The sequence below is a fragment of the Equus asinus genome, chromosome 13 (assembly GCF_041296235.1).
Source record: "Equus asinus isolate D_3611 breed Donkey chromosome 13, EquAss-T2T_v2, whole genome shotgun sequence".
In the NCBI taxonomy this organism is placed as follows: Eukaryota; Metazoa; Chordata; class Mammalia; order Perissodactyla; family Equidae; genus Equus; species Equus asinus.
Genome location: NC_091802.1, coordinates 11510470 through 11529445, shown reverse-complemented (window position 1 = coordinate 11529445; position 18976 = coordinate 11510470). Strand labels below are relative to the sequence as shown.

General features: G+C 46.4%; 1 protein-coding gene across 12 annotated transcripts in view; it reads left to right on the top strand.

The window, feature by feature from the left end:
• DNAH2 (dynein axonemal heavy chain 2) overlaps window positions 1-18976 on the top strand; it is a 106103-nt gene that overhangs the window by 65358 nt on the left and 21769 nt on the right. For all 12 annotated transcript variants that reach the window (XR_011493579.1, XR_011493576.1, XR_011493577.1 and 9 more), the window contains 18 exons: window positions 72-163; window positions 484-682; window positions 835-1059; window positions 2007-2111; window positions 2868-3056; window positions 3268-3353; window positions 3494-3624; window positions 3777-3926; window positions 4284-4451; window positions 4713-4873; window positions 5148-5287; window positions 6917-7049; window positions 7154-7293; window positions 8633-8843; window positions 9059-9175; window positions 9352-9493; window positions 10189-10358; window positions 10528-10644. Coding sequence is in view for 6 of the 12 variants with exons in the window: in XM_014861563.3 (XP_014717049.3) it covers window positions 72-163; window positions 484-682; window positions 835-1059; window positions 2007-2111; window positions 2868-3056; window positions 3268-3353; window positions 3494-3624; window positions 3777-3926; window positions 4284-4451; window positions 4713-4873; window positions 5148-5287; window positions 6917-7049; window positions 7154-7293; window positions 8633-8843; window positions 9059-9175; window positions 9352-9493; window positions 10189-10358; window positions 10528-10644 (2676 nt within the window). In the remaining 6 variants the exon portion in view is untranslated. The remainder of the gene's footprint in view (window positions 1-71; window positions 164-483; window positions 683-834; window positions 1060-2006; window positions 2112-2867; window positions 3057-3267; window positions 3354-3493; window positions 3625-3776; window positions 3927-4283; window positions 4452-4712; window positions 4874-5147; window positions 5288-6916; window positions 7050-7153; window positions 7294-8632; window positions 8844-9058; window positions 9176-9351; window positions 9494-10188; window positions 10359-10527; window positions 10645-18976) is intronic.

Sequence of the window (18976 nt, the reverse complement as noted above, 5' to 3'; positions counted from 1 at the left end):
GTGGTCTGTGAGCGCTTTTTCTGGACTGGGGAGAGCTAATGGAAGGCTTTGGTAACACATTCCCTCCTTAGGACACGGTTTACGAGTATTTTGTGGACCCCAAGATGAGGAGTTGGACGTCATTTGAGGAAAAGCTCCCTAAGAGTTGGCGCTACCCTCCAAAGTGAGAGCACGGCCTGGCCGGGGGTGGCGGGGGGTAGGTTGGGCTTGGGGTGGGGTTGGTGGGAGATGTAGAGAGGGAGCTGCAGCATAGGAGCAGAAGTGAGCTGTGGGGAAGAGTAGTTGGACCCCAGAGCAGAGATGATTTGAGGAAATGGGACAGGGTCTTTAAGGAGAATGCCCAATCCCCAAGCCCCACAGGAGGCAGGGTTGGTGATTAGAGACAGGGGATGCCAGAGCAAGATAAACATTGGGAGGCAGAATGAAGCAGAGTTAGAAAGGAGTGGGCCAATGACCCTTGAGACAGTTCCTTTTCTTCCCTAGTTCCCCCTTCTACAAGATTATGGTGCCCACCGTCGACACTGTTCGCTACAACTACCTGGTGAGCGCTTTGGTGGCTAACCAGAATCCTGTCCTGCTGGTGGGTCCCGTGGGGACTGGAAAGACCTCTATTGCCCAGAGTGTCCTACAGTCCTTGCCTTCCAGCCAGTGGTCAGTGCTCACTGTCAACATGTCTGCACAGGTGCGTTGTAGGACCCAAGGACCAGGCCGCCAGCTCCCCATGCTCTCCCTGCCTTCTGCTTTCCCTTGGGATCCAGCTGCCTGATTGACCTCCTCTCTAACCCTGTATTTCTCTGGGGGACCCAAGCATTCGTTCTGTACCTTTTTCACCAGACCACATCCAATAACGTGCAGAGCATCATTGAGAGCAGAGTGGAGAAACGAACCAAGGGTGTCTATGTGCCATTTGGGGGCAAAAGCATGATCACTTTTATGGATGATCTAAATATGCCAGCTAAGGACATGTTTGGATCCCAGCCACCCCTGGAGCTTATTCGCCTCTGGATTGACTATGGCTTCTGGTATGATCGTACGAAACAGACCATCAAGTACATTCGAGTAAGCATCCTGAGAGTTCATTCCTCATGCCTCTGTTCCCTCCTACGATAGGTTCAGTTCCCACTCCATGAGGACCCCAGGATAGAATCCTATAATTCTATATTCCTCTCCACAAAGGACTGTTCTGCCTTTCTCAGGACCCAGACATCTGGCTCCTGAGTTATCAATGCCTATTATTAACTCCCCTGTGCTTTGTGACCAAAGGATCGTGTCCTCCAACTTCCACTCCTTTTCTAGGCCTCTATGCCACACTCACATGCCACCCCTGATGCCACCCAGAACTGTCTAGGTGCCCAGAGTCTGTAAGTTGCCTCGCCAGGTCTTCTCTCCCTCCCATTGGTACAGCAACCACCTCCATAGTATCAGTTCTCCACTCCCCACCCAGGATCCAGTCATCTCCCTTCCGTCCTGGCTCTTCTTCCATGGGATTCTGAGCATCTTATTTGTTTCTTTTTCCTGAATTAATAGGCAGCAGCCACTCTAGCTTTATTTCTGTGGTTCTCATCTATCTGGCTCAGGGTCAAAAACTCACCTGATAATTTATTCCTATCTTTCTGAGAAAGGACACACATACACATACACGTGTGGATAGATATATATTAAAGAAAAGAAAAAAGAGGGAAAGTCTAGAAGACGTAATCAAATGTTCTTTTTTAATTTACCTCTATTTTCGAATTTGGGTACATGGATTATTATGATAAAATAAAAACAAATACATTACTTTAATAATTCTAAAAAAATTTCCCTAATCTCTTCCTTCCCTTCACCCTTCCCTGACCACATTATTCCATGATTCTTCCTCCTCGTTCTGTCCCTGTCCCTCTTCCCGTTTGTCCCTCCATTTATTCTCTTCCTTCTGGCTCCTTTTACTTCCTCCCTATTTTTGTGCCTTGTCTCATCCCTTCTTCCCACCCGTCTCTCTGCCCCTTCTTGTCTTTGCTCTCTAGGATATGTTCCTGATGGCCGCCATGGGTCCCCCTGGGGGCGGACGGACTGTCATCTCCCCAAGGCTGCAGAGTCGCTTCAACATGATCAACATGACCTTCCCTACAGTGAGGGCATAGCAGGGGCTGGGGTGGGGGGACTGTAGAAGGCAAGACCATCCATGTCCCAGAGAAGGAGTGGGAAGATCAAGGAGAGGGCCAAGGGACCCTAAGCAGCGTTGCACACAGGGAGCTACCATATAGGGAGGGGAGACCACTGTCTATAGGAACCTTTGCTTCCCCCAAGCTAGGAGAGCTGTAGAATGACAGTGTAGCTTGCTGGCTCTGGAACATGAAGCCTTGCAGTCCCAAAGGGCAGAGAATGCAGTGGGGCCCTCATAAACCAAGGAAGGTGGATCCTACAGAGCTCAGAGCTGAGAGCAGTGCCAGGATGAGGGTGAGGTGAGGAAGGCACTTGGGTGCAAAAAACCCTCAGTAATCAAGATAAATAATCTTTTAATGTAATATCTTAAAAAAAAATGAATGCCAAAAATTTATGATGAACAAAATACCAAAATTTTAAATAAACGTAAGATGAATCCAGTGCCACGCTGAACCATATTGAGCCTGAGGCCAAGGAAAAACCAATAATACTGATCCCGTCTTTATTTAAAATGTTGATATTGTTCATCAGGGATATTTTGCATTGATTTTGATCTTTATTTAAAGATTTCATTAAAATTTTATTTCCCTTGATGTTTGCGGGGTTTTTGGTGCCCCCTTAAATTCTGGCCCCAAGGCAAGTGCTCTACTCTCCTCACCCTTGTCCTAGCCTGGCTGAAGGGCCAGGAGCCTGCAAAAATGAGTCTGAAGTCCTGTTTCTAGGAGTCCCAGATCATCCGAATATTTGGCACCATGATCAATCAGAAGCTTCAGGACTTTGAGGAAGAGGTGAAGCCCATTGGGAATGTGGTGACTGAGGCCACCTTAGACGTGTACAACACTGTGGTACAGCGCTTCCTGCCCACGCCTGCCAAGATCCATTACCTCTTCAACCTTCGAGACATCTCCAAGGTGAAACTCTGTCTGACCCTGCCCCTTTCACCTGGCACAGCCTCCTTGGAGGCATTCTCCTCTCCTCAAAGTAAGCCTTGGATTTCAATAGCATTCCGCATACCCCGAATCACCCCCATCCTAGAATGTCACTTTCTGTAGCCTTACCTCTAAAACTTCAGGAGTGAATCTCTTGTCTCCCTCCATCCCACAAGCCACACCTCTTTCCCAGGTGTTCCAGGGCATGCTTAGAGCCAACAAGGACTTCCATGATACCAAGTCCAGCATCACACGACTCTGGATCCATGAATGTTTCAGGTGAGATGCCAGTGCCCCCACCAGATCCAGGCTTCCTCAGCCTTGCCCCAAGCCCCACCTCCACCTCTGGCCTGGCACTCCCTTCCCCAGGGCTATTCTCCTCTTTATTCTCAGATCTCACCCCAACTCCCTCCCAACAGAGTCTTCTCTGACCGACTGGTTGATGTGACAGACATGGAAGCCTTTGTGGGCATCATCAGTGACAAACTCGGCTCCTTCTTTGACCTCACATTTCATAATCTTTGTCCCAACAAACGTCCTCCTATCTTTGGTGAGCTGGGAACTGTGGCTACTGTAGGCTGGAGACTCTTAGGAGGTGGATTAGGAGAGTTGGGGCATGGAATGCTGATGTGTAGGGCCCTTTGGGGAAGTCTGCGGGTGACCAGGCATTTGAGATCTGACTCCCTCTTTCCCATGGCCCAGGGGACTTCCTGAGGGAGCCCAAGGTGTATGAAGACCTAACTGATCTGGCAGTACTGAAGACAGCCATGGAGACGGCTCTAAATGCATACAATCTGTCCCCTGCTGTTGTGCCAATGCAGCTGGTACTCTTCCGAGAGGCTATTGAACACAGTGAGCGCTTCCTACTCCCATCCCCATCCTCAGCATCCCAATTATGGGTATTTCCAAGGAAGTAAGGATCCTTTCCCAGTTTTCTCCCAAATCAAGTCCAGGAAGTTGCCTTCCTCCCTGGCCCCAGATGCCCTTGTGGCAATGGATGAGGCTTTTCCTTTATGGTGCTGTTTAACAGAAATGGTGGAGGTTAAAGGTTGAATTGCTACCAAGACTTCAGGCATTAACTTCTTCCCACACTTCTTGGTCCCTCTACTTTAGTTTCAGGCTTCCTAATCCCTAGCCTGGGGCTTGGAGGTCTCCTGAGGTTGCTCAGCCAACTCATTACCCTCATCCCCCATTCCCCCTACCCACCAGTCACACGGATTGTGCGGGTAATTGGACAGCCTCGGGGCAACATGCTCTTGGTGGGCATTGGGGGCAGCGGGCGCCAGAGTCTGGCCCGCTTGGCCTCATCCATCTGCGAGTACATCACCTTCCAGATCGAGGTCACCAAACATTATCGGAAGCAGGAGTTCCGAGAAGGTACAGCTGGGTTTCTGACATGGAGGAGCGTTTGGGGCTAGAGTGAAAGATCAGATGCCTGACTTTCTGCAATGACAAGAGAGAGGGGAGATGGCAGCCAGATAGTGAGGGGTACCAGGCCCATGTGGGCTATAGGATGGTGGTGTGTATGTACTGAGGGCTGGGGTAGGGTTCCTAAATCTCAGAAGAGCAATAAGGGACAGGATGGTAAATCTGAAGAGTCTGTCTGTCCCCTTTTCCTCTTTCCCTCATCTGGTCCAGATATCAAGCGTCTGTATCGCCAGGCTGGGGTAGAGCTCAAGGCCACATCCTTCCTTTTCGTGGACACCCAAATTGCTGATGAATCATTCCTAGAGGACATTAACAACATCCTCAGCTCAGGCGAGGTCCCCAATCTCTACAAGACTGATGAATTTGAAGAGGTATGATCCCTTCCACACCCATTACCATTTGGTTCTTGGCCTTCCCAACTAACCCCTGAAGAAGCACAAATCCCAGAGTAGGCTACTGTGGCACCTCCTCTGTCCATCCCCCCATTAGGTAGAAGAGCTGCTCCTCTTCAGCCATCTTCCCTCAAGGGACTCTGTTGGACAGAGCTCCTTTAAAACCCACACCTTCTCAGCCCAGCCTCACTTGCTGCCCTCTCTGGTTCTGCCATTGAAACTTCAGCCCTCTGACTGTGTAATTTCTGTGCAGATCCAGGCACACATCATAGACCAGGCCCGGGCAGAACAGGTACCTGAGTCCTCTGACAGCCTCTTCGCCTACCTCATTGAGCGCGTGCGGAACAACCTGCACATCGTTCTCTGCCTCAGCCCTGTGGGCGACCCCTTCAGGTGACTCCTGGTATAGCCTTCTTCTCGCGCCATGCCCAGCCCCCTTCAGGGGTCCTCCTCCCCTCTTTTGGCCTCCCATACCTTCTGAGAGTGAGTCTCATGAACAGCACCAGCCTCTCCTGCCTGGCACACCCCATCTCCTTTCCGTAGACCATGCTTTCTTTCAGGAAGTTCCTGCAGCTTACATGAGAGTCATCAACTCTCTTCTGGTATGACTAGCTTTTTTTGTGGTTTTTTTTGAGCGGTGGTTTTTTTTTTGTTTTTTTTTTTAATTTTGATTTTTTTTTTTTTAAAGATTTTATTTTTTCCTTTTTCTCCCCAAAGCCCCCCGGTACATAGTTGTGTATTCTTCGTTGTGGATTCTTCTAGTTGTGGCATGTGGGACGCTGCCTCAGCGTGGTCTGATGAGCAGTGCCATGTCCGCGCCCAGGATTTGAACTAACGAAACACTGGGCCGCCTGCTGTGGAGCGCGTGAACTTAACCACTCGGCCACGGGGCCAGCCCCATTGAGCGGTGGTTTTTTGTTTTGTTTTTTAATTTTTTTTTAAAGATTTTATTTTTCCTTTTTCTCCCAAGCCCCCAGGTACATAGTTGTGTATTTCTTAGTTGTGGGTCCTTCTAGTTGTGGCATGTGGGATGCCGCCTCAGCATGGCTTGACAAGCGGTGCCATGTCCGCGCCCAGGATCCAAACGGGCGAAACCCTGGGCCACTGAAGCAAAGTGCACAAACCCAACCACTCAGCCACGGGGCCGGCCCCTGTTTTTTAATTTTTAATTGTGGTTGAAAAACACATAACCTAGAATTTGCCGTCTTAACCATTTTTAAGTGTACAGTTCAGTAGTGTTAAGTATATTCACGTTGTTGTGCAACAGATCTCTAGAACTTTCTCATCTTGCAAAGCTGAAACTCTATACTCATTGAACAACTTCCCATTTCTCCCATCCCCTAGCCTCTGGCGACCACCATTCTACTTTCTGTTTCTGTGAGTGATTATTCTAGATACTTCTAGATAAGTGGAATCATACAGTATTTGTTTTTTTGTGACTTGCTTATTTTGCTTTGTTATGTGACTTGTAGCATGTAACAGGATTTCTTTCCTGTTTAAGGCTGAATAATATTGTATTGTGTGTATATACACCACATTTTGTTTATCCATTCTTCATATGACTAGATTTTTAAGGGCATCAGAAAGTAGGAGGAGGACAGAGAACTTGTGCAGAGAGGCAATTTGGGCTACTTTTTTTCTTCATTTTTATGCTATATGGTGTATTACCACGTACCAGGCACTGTGCTAAGCATTTTGTGTGTCACCTCATTGCATCCTCAATCCTAGTTAGTATTTTTTGTCATTCCCATTTTGGAGATGAGGAAACTGACGTTCAAAAGGTTAGATCATTTGCCCAAGATCCAAACCTGGAAGGTGTGGAACCAGGTCTTTCTGACCCCAGAATCTGTTTCTAAATACCATACTGAACTAGCTCTGAGGGGAACAGAATCTGGACAAGGAGAAACAGGAGCATGAAGATGAGGCATTTAGGTTCCCAGAAAGTGGGAGGACCTTTGACGAAGCCAGTAGCCAGAGGCTATCTGCAAATGGACTTAACTGCCTCTCAAAACCCCTCACCAGGAACTGGATCCGCCAGTACCCGGCCTTGGTGAACTGCACAACCATCAACTGGTTCTCAGAGTGGCCCCGCGAGGCCCTGCTGGAGGTGGCTGAGAAGTACCTGGTGGGAGTAGACCTGGGAACGCAAGAGAATGTGAGACCCTCCTCTCATCTCTCATCATACCCCTGCACCTCCCCCCATTGCTGTTCTCCCTCTGCCTTTACTCTCTGTTTTACATCCTTTATTCATGGCCTCAGATCCACAGGAAGGTGGCCCAGATCTTTGTCACCATGCACTGGTCAGTGGCTCAGTATTCCCAGAAGATGCTGTTGGAACTGCGAAGATACAACTACGTCACACCCACCAACTACCTGGAACTCGTGTCTGGATATAAGAAGTATGAAGAAAGAGTAGCGACATGGAGGGCCAGGGAGCTTGGTGTCTTTTGAGGGTGATTGGTGAAATGATGTAATGGAAAATATCCAGGAGCTGGCCAAGGGGACCCATTCCAGGACTGGGGTGCTGATGTGGAATGGCAGAGATGCAAGGGGTCTTAATTCTGCCCAGGAAGTTAATAAAAGAGAGATGGGGTTTCCAGGGGGCATGGCCATCTCTGGAGCCTTCTGGCTATGACCCCTCTCCACACTCCCTTTGTCCTTATTTTCTGGAATGATGTTTCTTTTTTTCAACACAATACAACTGTAATATTGGCATACAGATCCATAACATATATACCCAGTCCTCTCCTCTCTGCCTTTAATGTCTTCTAGACTTTCCATCATGGCTTGACGAGCAGTGCCATGTCCATGCCCAGGATCCAAACGGGCGAAACCCTGGGCCCGTTAATACAATTCATTAAGTTGTATTGAGTGTCTTTTATGTGCACAGCACAATAATAGTTTGCTTTGAAGGATATAAGGGAAACATAAAAAAAAAAACCCACCTTATTTATTGGATTCAGTATTTTAATCAAGGTGGAGAAAAAGCCATTTGTAATAAGAATAATAGTCAACATTTATTCATTAACACACATTTTTTAAGCACCTACTATATGCTAGGCACCATTCTAGATACTTACAATATACCAGTTAATGAATAAAGTCCTTGCCTTCCCTGGGTGCATACATTCTAAGCCTACATTCTCTTTACTATGTGCTGGTCATTGTGCTAAGCCCTCTACATGCATTTTCTCACTGTAAGTGTTAAAACTTTTTGAATGAGTTGCCAACATTTAACACTTGGCAGCCTTAGAAAAATCCATATTTCCAGCTTCTCTTTACAAATCAGAAATTGTGGCAATACTGAGCCCACATTCAATCTCACATGGAGAAAACAGGCTGGAGCCCAGGGATGGGCCCCCTCCCTGAGATGGGTTTGTGTCTTCTGGTTCACTGCAGCCCCCTGCCTGCTGCACAGTGGGGAAGAGTGGAAGATTCTCAAGCAGGAAAGTGGTGTGATGAAAACAGTATCTAGCAAGCTGATTTTGACACTGGTGTGCAGAATAAATCAGCAGGAGGAGAGTCTGGAAGCAGGAACACCAGTTGGGAAGTTGTTGGCAATGATGCAGGCAGAAAGTGATAAAAATCTGACTAGAGTGGTGGCGGTGGGGGCAACAGAAAGGAAGACAGGGACTAGAGACACACTGGGAAGGGAGACTATATAGGCCACTCTCCTCTCTGGGAGCCCAGGAACCTCTCTGCTCCTCTCCAGGCACCTTATCCTACTCTTTTCTCCAGGTTGCTGGGAGAGAAGCGACAGGAGCTGCTGGACCAGGCCAATAAACTGCGAACAGGATTGTCTAAGATCGATGAAACTAGGGAAAAGGTGGAAGTGATGTCTTTGGAGCTGGAGGATGCCAAGAAAAAGGTTGCTGAGTTCCAGAAACAGTGTGAGGAGTACCTAGTCATCATTGTACAGCAGAAGCGGGAAGCAGATGAGCAGCAGAAGGTGGGGGGCCGCACACTGGTCCAGCCCTTCACGCCCCCCTACTACCAGTGCCCACCAGGCAGAGGCTCCCTGGTCTCCATCTAGTTACTGTGTCAGCGGATTCATGTTCCGCTCCTCAGATCTTCTTTAGCTTCATCTTTCATCATTATCATCAACACTGTCACCCCCAGCTTTGCCCAAGGTGGAGACAAAACCCTCGTCCTCTTCATCCCTAGGCTGTCACAGCCAATAGTGAGAAGATTGCAGTTGAGGAAGTCAAGTGCCAGTTACTGGCTGACAATGCCCAGAAGGATCTAGAAGAGGCACTGCCAGCCCTGGAAGAAGCCATGCGGGTATTGGGACTGGAGGGCCCAGGGAAGGGAACGGGGCCAGCCTTCTTTATCCTCAAAGTACCTGGGGAAGTGGGAAGAAGAGGGGGTGCCTCAGCTGGGTCCTGTCTCCATACAGGACCTGGCTTGCCACCTGAGTTGACTCTGGCCCTGCTCCCTAAATTAATCCCTTTTCCCAGGCCCTGGAGTCTCTGAACAAGAAGGATATAGGAGAGATCAAGTCTTATGGACGGCCCCCCGCCCAAGTGGAGATAGTGATGCAGGCAGTCATGATTCTCCGAGGCAATGAGCCCACTTGGGCAGAGGCCAAGAGGCAGCTAGGTAAGCTAGAGAATCAAGAGAGAATTAACATCAACGCTCCCAATGTTTATTAATCATCTGCTGTGCATCAGGCACTTGCAGAGACAGAGATGAATGAGGCATTGTACCGACCCTCAAGAGCAGAGGGCCTAGGAGGAAAGAGAAGACATAAATATCAGTTAAGATTCTTTGGTTGTAAGTAACAGAAAACAACTCATCTTAATTTAAGCCCCCCAAAAAGGGAAATTTTCATAAAGGTATAGGAATGTATCGCAGAATCCAAAGACAAGAATGCCTTTGGGCCCCCAAAAAGGGCAAGAGTCAGAAAAAGGAAAACAAGGTTCTTTCTCTTTCACTTTTGTGGTTTTCTCTGGTTTGAGTTCCCCTGGTAGAACATAGCCTGCAAGCTGTAGTGTGGCGACCCCTGCCCTATATGCAAGGATATAGACAGAATGATGTTGGGGTGGTTTGGCTGAGAGTATTCAAGGTGAGTGATGGGAGATGAGGCTAGGAAGATTGTGGAGGGCCCTGGGGGCTTCAACCGTCTAGAGAAGAGAGCAAGGTCAGTGGAACGAATGCAGGATGAGGTCAGATATTCTGGCCTTAGGAACTGAGCCCAGGAAAAATGTGGCCATGCCTTAGCAGTGGAGGTGAAACCTGGACAAGGAGGGTGGCATTAGGTCCTCTGGCTGAGGCCCCCAATGTTCATCCCACAGGGGAACAGAACTTCATCAAGTCACTGATCCACTTTGATAAAGACAATATCTCAGATAAGGTTCTGAAGAAAATTGGGGCCTACTGCGCCCAGCCTGACTTCCAGCCTGACATCATTGGCCGGGTCTCCAGTGCTGCCAAGTCCCTCTGCATGTGGGTACGGGCCATGGAGGTAAGCAGTGGTGGGGGTGGGGTGGGAAGCAGGGAGGCAGGCTTGGGAAGAGGGCGATGCACACAGGAAAAAGCTGGAGGAGTGGAAGACCCAGGTGGGCAGGATGGGTCACCAGCGGGTGAGTGGGTGGGTGGGCAGGCCACACTGCAGCCTGGCTGTCTCCCTGCAGCTGTATGGGCGGCTGTATCGGGTGGTGGAGCCCAAGCGGATCCGAATGAATGCTGCATTGGCCCAGCTTCAGGAGAAGCAAGCAGCACTGGCTGAGGCCCAGGAAAAGCTGCGGGAGGTGAGCCTCACACCCTTCTTTTCCTGGGTGGTCTCTCTCCCTGGTTTCAAGGATGCTTCATTACCGTTTAGTTTTCCTCATCTAATTCTACTCCCCTCTCCCTTCCAGACCTGTCTGCCTCCCATTCTATGGCCTGTTTAGATGAGCTGCCTCTGGCTCAGAAAGCTAAGCCTATTGCAGAGGATTATAAAGGCACAGAGGGCGCTGTCCCCGGGGAGCCCTTCCAAAGATTGATTGGGAGCTGGCCATCTCTGTCATGGCCTTTGGAGATGGGCCCTGAGATATTAACTGAGGAAATCTGTGTGGCAAAGCTGTCTTTGCTGGAGGAGTGGTGCAAGAGTGTCACATTGCTGCTGTGGACCAGGAGGAATGTGAAGGCCTCTGAGCAAGCGCTTGATGGGGGAACGGGGTCCTCCCAGAGATAGCGGGGTTACTTATTGTGAGCAGGCTAGATATACCAGAAGGTGATTTCCTAGAAGATATATGCACAGGTGACTCTCAAACAAGGTAGAATGTAAAGTGCTATTATCAAAAGAGTTCAAAATTCTTCCAGTCTATCAACATCTCTATCATTGATTTCACATGGTTTAAAATTCAAAAAGTACGAAAGAGTGTCCAGTAAGAACTCTCCCTGCCATCTTCTGCTCTCTAGCCACTCAGCTCCCCTCCCTTGAAAGCAATCAATATTACAAATTCTTGTTTATCCATCCAGGGGTGTTCTATGCTTACATAAGCATTTTCCCCAATTTTTTTACATCATACACACTGTTCTGCACTTTCCTATCTTACTTACCTATATTTTGAGGATTGTTCTCTATTAGTATATAAAGAGTTTCTGCTTTCTTTTTACTGCTGCATGGTATCCCAGTGGATGGCTATCCCATCATTTATTTAACCATTTCCCTCTTCGATAGAAATATTCATCGTTTCCAATTTTTGATCTTCACTTATCCTCTAACTTTGTTGATGCTATCTTTTTTGTTTGTTTGAGGAAGATTAGCCCTGAGCTAACATCTGCTGCCAATCCTCCTCTTTTTGCTGAGAAACACTGGCCCTGAGCTAACATCTGTGCCCGTCCTCCTCTACTTTATATGTGGGACACCTACCACAGCATGGATTGCCAAGCTGTGCCATGTCCACACCCGGGATCCGAACCGGCGGAACGTTTGCACTTAACTGCTGCACCACTGGGCCGGCCCCGATGCTATCTTTATATAGAAGTTTTAAATTTTTACATAACTGAAGCTGGTCATACCACTTCAAAATGTTTTAACCAAAACCAACTGTAAAGAAGATCCAGGTCCAACCTCTTCAGATGGAATGAGGAGCCCAAGGGTTAGTGAGTGACTTGCTAATTACCGCCAGAGCTAGAATCCGTGTTTCCTGACTCCACACCCATCGCCACCACAGTTCATCCCTGCCTTTTCCCGCTGCAGGCGCCTTTACTCTCAGAAGTGAAGCTGCCCTTCATGCCTCTTCTGATTCCGTCTGCAGGATCAAGCAGGCTGGGCGAGTGGGCATCTGTCTGCACACGCTCCTCCACTGCCCTGGCCTTTCCGCCATTTGCACCTCCCAACCCCTCCTGAGACCTTCGCTCTTTCGCTCTCTCCTTTTCAAGTGTGAATAATCACAGGTGTGGCAATCCATTTGGAAAGGTTTCTCACCCCTGGATGAGTCATATCCTGGGCCACATAATTATGGATTTTTCCCTTCATATGTGAAAAAATGAGACCTCTAGGGTCAGCTGCCAATAACATCATTCACTGGACGAATATGCATAGAGCATCCAGTGTTAGGTCTCTGGTGAGGGATCCACACCGCACCTTGAGAAACCCTAATTGATAAGAGTAAGCAGATGGGGAACCAAAATTTCTCTTTGTTACTGAAAAGGCTGTGAAGTGTAAGAGCCAAGGCACCTTTTAACAGAACCTCAGGACCAGGCGCTCACCTACCCACCTGGAGATAGCACTGTGCTGATGCTGAGCACCCCAGGCCAAATGTCTAAGAGTCTCTGGTAGAGCCTGGAAATCAGCATTTTGAAAACTTCCCTGCAAGAGCCAACCAGAGTTGGGAAAGCAGGTACAGCGCTAGGGCCCAGAAGTCTGGAAAGAGGCCCAGGGACCACGTATATTACATGTCAACCCAAATCGTGAGTGAATCATTTTAGCCATTACTCACTTGCTTGGGGCCCTGAAAATATATTTTCTCCAGGCCTGATTTTGGCATGCAGTGAAGGTTATAAACTATTGGCTTAGAAATTGCCTCAGAAGGCTCTGAAATGGGTCAGAACAGAATCTTAATCTAATTCAAGGCAATTGTATACCCAAGGTTGAAAATTCATTTTCTTTCCAATTTCCCATTCCAAATTATGTCTAGTCACATTGCCCAACACAGTATATCAGAGGTTATGCAGTGAGATTAAATGACAACATTAAAAGGCTACAATAATAACAATCACAGAAATTCCACAAATTTGAATATAACCCCTAGGAGGAAATTAAATTTCAAGGATTAAATCTCTTTTTAAACTAAAGTCCAAATAAATTAAAATCTGAAATCAAATTATCTTGCTTTCATGAGTTAAGAATCTAGAATCCAGGGGCCAGCCCTGTGGCCTAGTGGTTAAGTTCGGCACGTTCCACTCTGGCAACCTGGGTTTGTGGGTTCAGATCCTGAGAGCAGACCTACACTACTCATCAGCCGTGTTGTGGCAGTGACCCACATACAAAATAGAGGAAGACAGGCACAGATGTTAGCTCAGGGCAAATATTCCTCAACCAAAAAAAAAAAAAAAAAAAATCTGGAATCCAACATTGTTAAGTTGGATCCTCCCAAATTTCTTATTCTGCTCAGTCTCAGCTGAAGGGTTCTTAGTGTCTGGGTAGAATCAGTTTCTTTAAATTATAATCTGGGCTGTCACTCAAATGGAAATAGATGTTGTTCCCGCAGGACCTCAGAGGCTGCATTAGTTCAAAATCAAGTCTCTCATGAGCATCATTTGAAAATAAAAATGAATTTGAGGAGTTAATAAGACATACATGACATCCAGATAAAATTATATTCCCAGAAACCAGTTGTTATTATTGCCTTGAAGACCAGAGTAGAAATTCAGTAACATTTTCAGGAACGAGCATACATAGAGAAAATCTTGGTTTTAGCTCCACTAGGATGTCAGTTATTTGAAAACCATGACCCGTGAACTTAAATTAAACTGGCAGAAGCCTCCAGCACTAGATTAATATGAGATATAATCCAACCAATAAGTATTTACTGTATTGGAGGGGGTTGGAAATCCACACATGCATATCTTCTTTTGGGGGGGTTATTATGGTAAAATACACATAAAATTTACCATTGTAACCATTTTAAAGTACATAAATCAATGGCATGAAGTACATTCACCTTGTTGTGCAGCCATCACACTATCTAGTTCCAGAGCTTTGTCATCACCCCAAACTGAAACCCTGTGTGCGTCCTTTTAATTTCAGTTTCCCCCTTGAGCTCAGTTCCCCACTCTGTGTCCTGATCCAGCATGGCCTGTCCTGCAGCACAGTGGCTAACACTGCTTTCTCTCTGTGGAGTTGCTGAGGCCTACGCAAACTGCCTCTTCAGGAAGGCTTTCAACTTGTCCCCATCCTTATTTCAACTGGAAAACTACCTTCAGCAGATTCCTGAACTGCAGCTGCTGTTGATGCTGCTGAAGCCTGTGTCCTGGGGCCTTGTGGGGAACAGTCTCAAGACATGGCTTTGCTCCCCTTTTGAATCCCTAAGTTTCTCAGGCATGTTCCCTTAAGGCATAGGTAATACCTGCATGCCCACCTGCCCTAACTGTATCACCTGGAATCTCGGCCAAAATGGAATACTGCCAGCTCATAGCCTGTGGACAAGCCACATGCATTTCAGGTCAGTCCCACCACAATTGCCTCCTTAGCCCAGAATAAAAAAGGCAATAATGGGATAGCTGATCTGGTGCTTGGCCTGGCAGAAACCATTTAAAGCTAGAACCTGTAGTATACACACAACTGACTGCCTTGTAGTTTAAAAGCAGCAAATCTTTCTGTCCATCAGTGCCTAAAAATGATCTAATCACACTTCAACTTAGCAATATCAGACTGTTTCTGTGTTGTAGCTATAGCAGCTTTTATCCTGAGCCCCCCACCTCCCCTTAGTTAAGGCCACCTTTGCAGACCACATCTTTCCTTTGCCCAAGCCCAGTTTCCTTGAAGCTGCCCTGCTTCAAACATTCCCGCCTCTATAAAAATAGCTGCTCACCTGTGGACAAAGCTGAAGCCATCTGCCAAGGTCAAGATAATGCAGGGTTTGCTTTAAGACTTTCACTCAGGCTACACAGGTTAAAAGTTGACCACACAAGGGTACAAACCCACCAGGCCTAACATGAGCCTCTACAAATCACCTAAGTTAAAACACCTGTCCACACCCCAAGTCTGCCGGTGAGACTCCGAGCCCCACCGAAAGATTCTTAACGGGTTTTCTGGTCTGTAAGTACACTCTTGAGGGGATCTAAGAACTAGCAGCCTTCTTCCATGCCTAGGTTCTAAGCAAAGTGAGAAATAAAACGAAAGGCATTTGGCCAAAATATCACCTTTAAAGGCTAGGTTGGAGGATGTGGCTGACATCTGTAGGGGAGGAGCCCCGCTGGTAGTGACCCCATATCCAGACAAGACTTATCCAGTCTTGGGCATTGCTGGTGGCGCAGAGTAGAACTTGTGCTTGCCCCTAAAAGGAAAGGGGCTGAGCGCAGATGAGCATTTTATTCTTCCTAGTTTATTCTTCCCACTTTTACCAATCAGATCAGTCATGCACCTCCCCTGGAGAAAGGGTGAGTAAAGGCATGGAGGAAGTCATCCAACATATAAGGGAATGACCAAGGTAAAAATTTATAACAAAACATGACCCCAGAGGAAAAAACAAGCCCAGAGACAATTCAGGTTACAGAGAAGAATTTAAAAAGCAAACCTAGGGGCTGGCCCAGTGGTGTAGTGGTTAAGTTCACACACTCTGCTTCAGCAGCCCAGGGTTCTCTGGTTTGGATCCCTGGCATGGACCAACACACCGCTCATCAAGCCATGCTGTGGCAGCATCCCACATACAAAGTAGAGGAAGATGGGCACAGATGTTAGCTCAAGGACAATCTGCCTCAAGCAAAAAGAGGAAGATTATCAACAGATGTTAGCTCAGGGCGAATCTTCCTCACACACACACACACAAAAAGAGCATACCTAGGGGCTGGCCCCATGGCCGAGTGGTTAAGTTCGCGCGCTCTGCTGCAGGCGGCCCAGTGTTTGGTTGGTTCGGATCCTGGGCGCGGACATGGCACTGCTCATCAAGCCACGCTGAGGTGGCGTCCCGCGTGCCACAACTAGAAGGATCCACAACGAAGAGTATACAACTATGTACTGGGGGGCTTTGGGGAGAAAAAGTAAAAAAATAAAATTTTTTAAAAAAAGAAAGAGCATACCTAGGCTAACTGGTATCATCAACGAGTGATTAAGGAAGAAATGACATCCAAAAAACAAAAGTAGAATAAGAGAAAAATTCTCACTAGAGAAAAAGAATTCTGGGAAATGTTAAAATGATCAAAGTATGATGTTCAGTAGAAAGGTAGGAGGATAGATTCAAGGAACGTAATACAAAAAAAACCTCCCCGAAAACATGAGAGATATAAAAGACACAATCCAACCAATAAAAATTTCTGAAAGAGAAAACATGTAATCGGGGTAATCGGAAAATATTTAACAGCCAGTTCAGCAGGCGCTGTGACCTATCAGAACGTGCCTCAGCCACAAGCAGCAGCTCAGCTAGCTGCCTGGTTCACGCTGGGTACCAGCCCAGGTCATAATAACACCAACACTGTTTATGACGTTCGACCTTAAAATCAACCTAGAGATAAAGCACAGATGACTGATTGTGTCTTCTGAATGGAAATGTTATCAATCTTGACAATATAAAAATAAAAGCAAAAGTTGGGAGGTGGATGTAGCTGGGGGTTGAGGGAAAGATAAGGCAATGCTTCTGTAGTAGATAAAACAAGGTTTTAACATGTTACTTAAAATTATAAAGGTAACCAGGAGAAGAACTAAAAGTATTAGGAGTAGGGAGAAAGAGGTGGGGTGGAGCTATAGGAGAATCAGATCTTCATCTGTCATCGCATAGAGTCAATAGAAATCGTCTAAAATGGAATAAACCAGGAAACAGCAGTGTAGAATACAGTCACGCGTCGCTTAACGACGGGGACACTTTCTGAGAAATGCATTGTTAGGTGATTTCGTCGTTGTGTGAATATCATAGTGTACTCACATAAACCTAGATGGTACAGCTGACTACGCACCTAGGCTACATGGTACTAATCTTATGGGAGCACTGTCGTCTAACGCGGTCTGTTGTTGACTGAAGTGTCGTTGTGTGGTGCATGCCTGTATGCGCGTATATTTAGAGAATGCCTCTGCAAGAACAGTCAAGGAACAGGTCGCTTGGCTACCTCAAGAAGGGAGGTGGGTGAATGGAAAGCAGGGTTGAGAGGAAGACTTCTCATGCTCTTATGCCTTTTGAATTGTTAAGTTACTTATTTACAAAGTAAAATTAAAATAAAAAAGAAACAGCAGCGTCAAGATGTGCTTCTGCTTGTACAAGGATATTCATTACCGCATCGTTAATAATAGAAAATGTTGGAAAGACACAAATGTCCATCAGTAGGAGACTTGTTCCATAAATTATGGTTCAGTCATACACAAAATTATTTGCAGCTGTTAAAAAGAATGAGGCCGCTTGACAAGAACTGATTTGGAGACAAGTGAAAAATAGTAAAGTACAGAACAGTGTTATTGTATGTTACCATTTATCTTTATGAAAAAAATTCATCCGTTCAAGAAATACTTACTGAGTGCTGGGCACTATTCTAGGTCTAAGGATTCAGTGGTGAATAAGGCCCTGCCCCTGTGGTGCTTATATCCTCTTTATTATTGATGGACTCTGCATGTGGACTCTGTCTAGAAAGCCACACTAGAAACTGGTGATAGTGGTTCCTTCTCGGGCTGGCGCTGGGGGCTGGGGTCATTGGTGAGAGAAAGATGGACTTGTCACTGGATACGCTTTTGTTCCTTTAGAATGTCAATTTGAGTGAACATATTTGGTTCTCAAAAAAAGACATAAATAGGAAAAGTTATTTTATAAAAAAGATAAAGATGTTAAGTGTAATAATAGTGTTATGATTATATAGGAAAATGTCCCTTTTTAAAAAGAGAAGCATTATGAGGTATTTAGCCTTGAAATATCATGAGTTTGTAATTTACTAAGATACTTTGGCAAAAAACAAGTAGATGGAATAAATGTAGCAAAATGTTAACTTAAATTGAGATGATGGGTATATAGGTATTCATTATATTATTCTTTTTCCTAGGTTTGAAATTTTTCATGTTAATTTTTAATTAAAAAGATTAAAACTGTAAAAATTTAAAATAGATTTATATATATATATTTAAATAGTGGCGTAAGCATAATATCTGGAGATATGGAGGTAACTACCAGAAGAAATAAAAAGAGAAGTGGTTAAAAAACAATTTGCTACTGAGCATGGGACTGGGAGTGGAAAAGGTGGGCTAGAGGACTATTGCTTTTTACCTCTTCTATTATATTATTTAAGTTTTTAATCTCATGCATATATTTCTTGCATAAAAAGTAAAAACAGTGAAGATAACACGACACGCAAAATCAATAGTAAAATATAGAACTATCAAGGGGGCTGGCTGCCTCCCCACCGACAGATCTCCACGGGAAGCCAAATTATAATCAGAATGTTGCCGATGGGCATGGACTCAGCGCAGAGAGGTGGTCACGTGAACCTGATAACAGGTGCCTTGCAGCAAAGACTGTCAGATGCATGGCTTCCATCAGGGTTAAACCCAACCCACGTGTGCGGGGGGGGGGGGTGGCCCCCCTCTCCCTCTAGGCGCCCAGCCAGCACTTCCTCTGAGTGGCGCAGCTGGCCACACCCCTTCTGAGCGACACCTTCTTTCTTTAGATGTTAATACCCTCTCATAGATTACCGCCAAGACTTGACCTATAAGCCGCCCTGTCACTCAAAGGTGACATTTTGAACTTCCACTTTGCTTTGAAGACTATTTCTTGGAGAGTCATCTATCCCATTTCCAGGTTCTTGGAGGTCAACCTCAATTGTTGGGCCCAGCTACTGCTTGCTTGCTACATGCCAGGCATTGTGCTACCATCCACATTTATCCTTACAACAGCCGGATGAGGCTCACTCAGTAAATGAGGGCAAGGATCTGAACACTCTGCATTATTGCAGGCTGTGTCT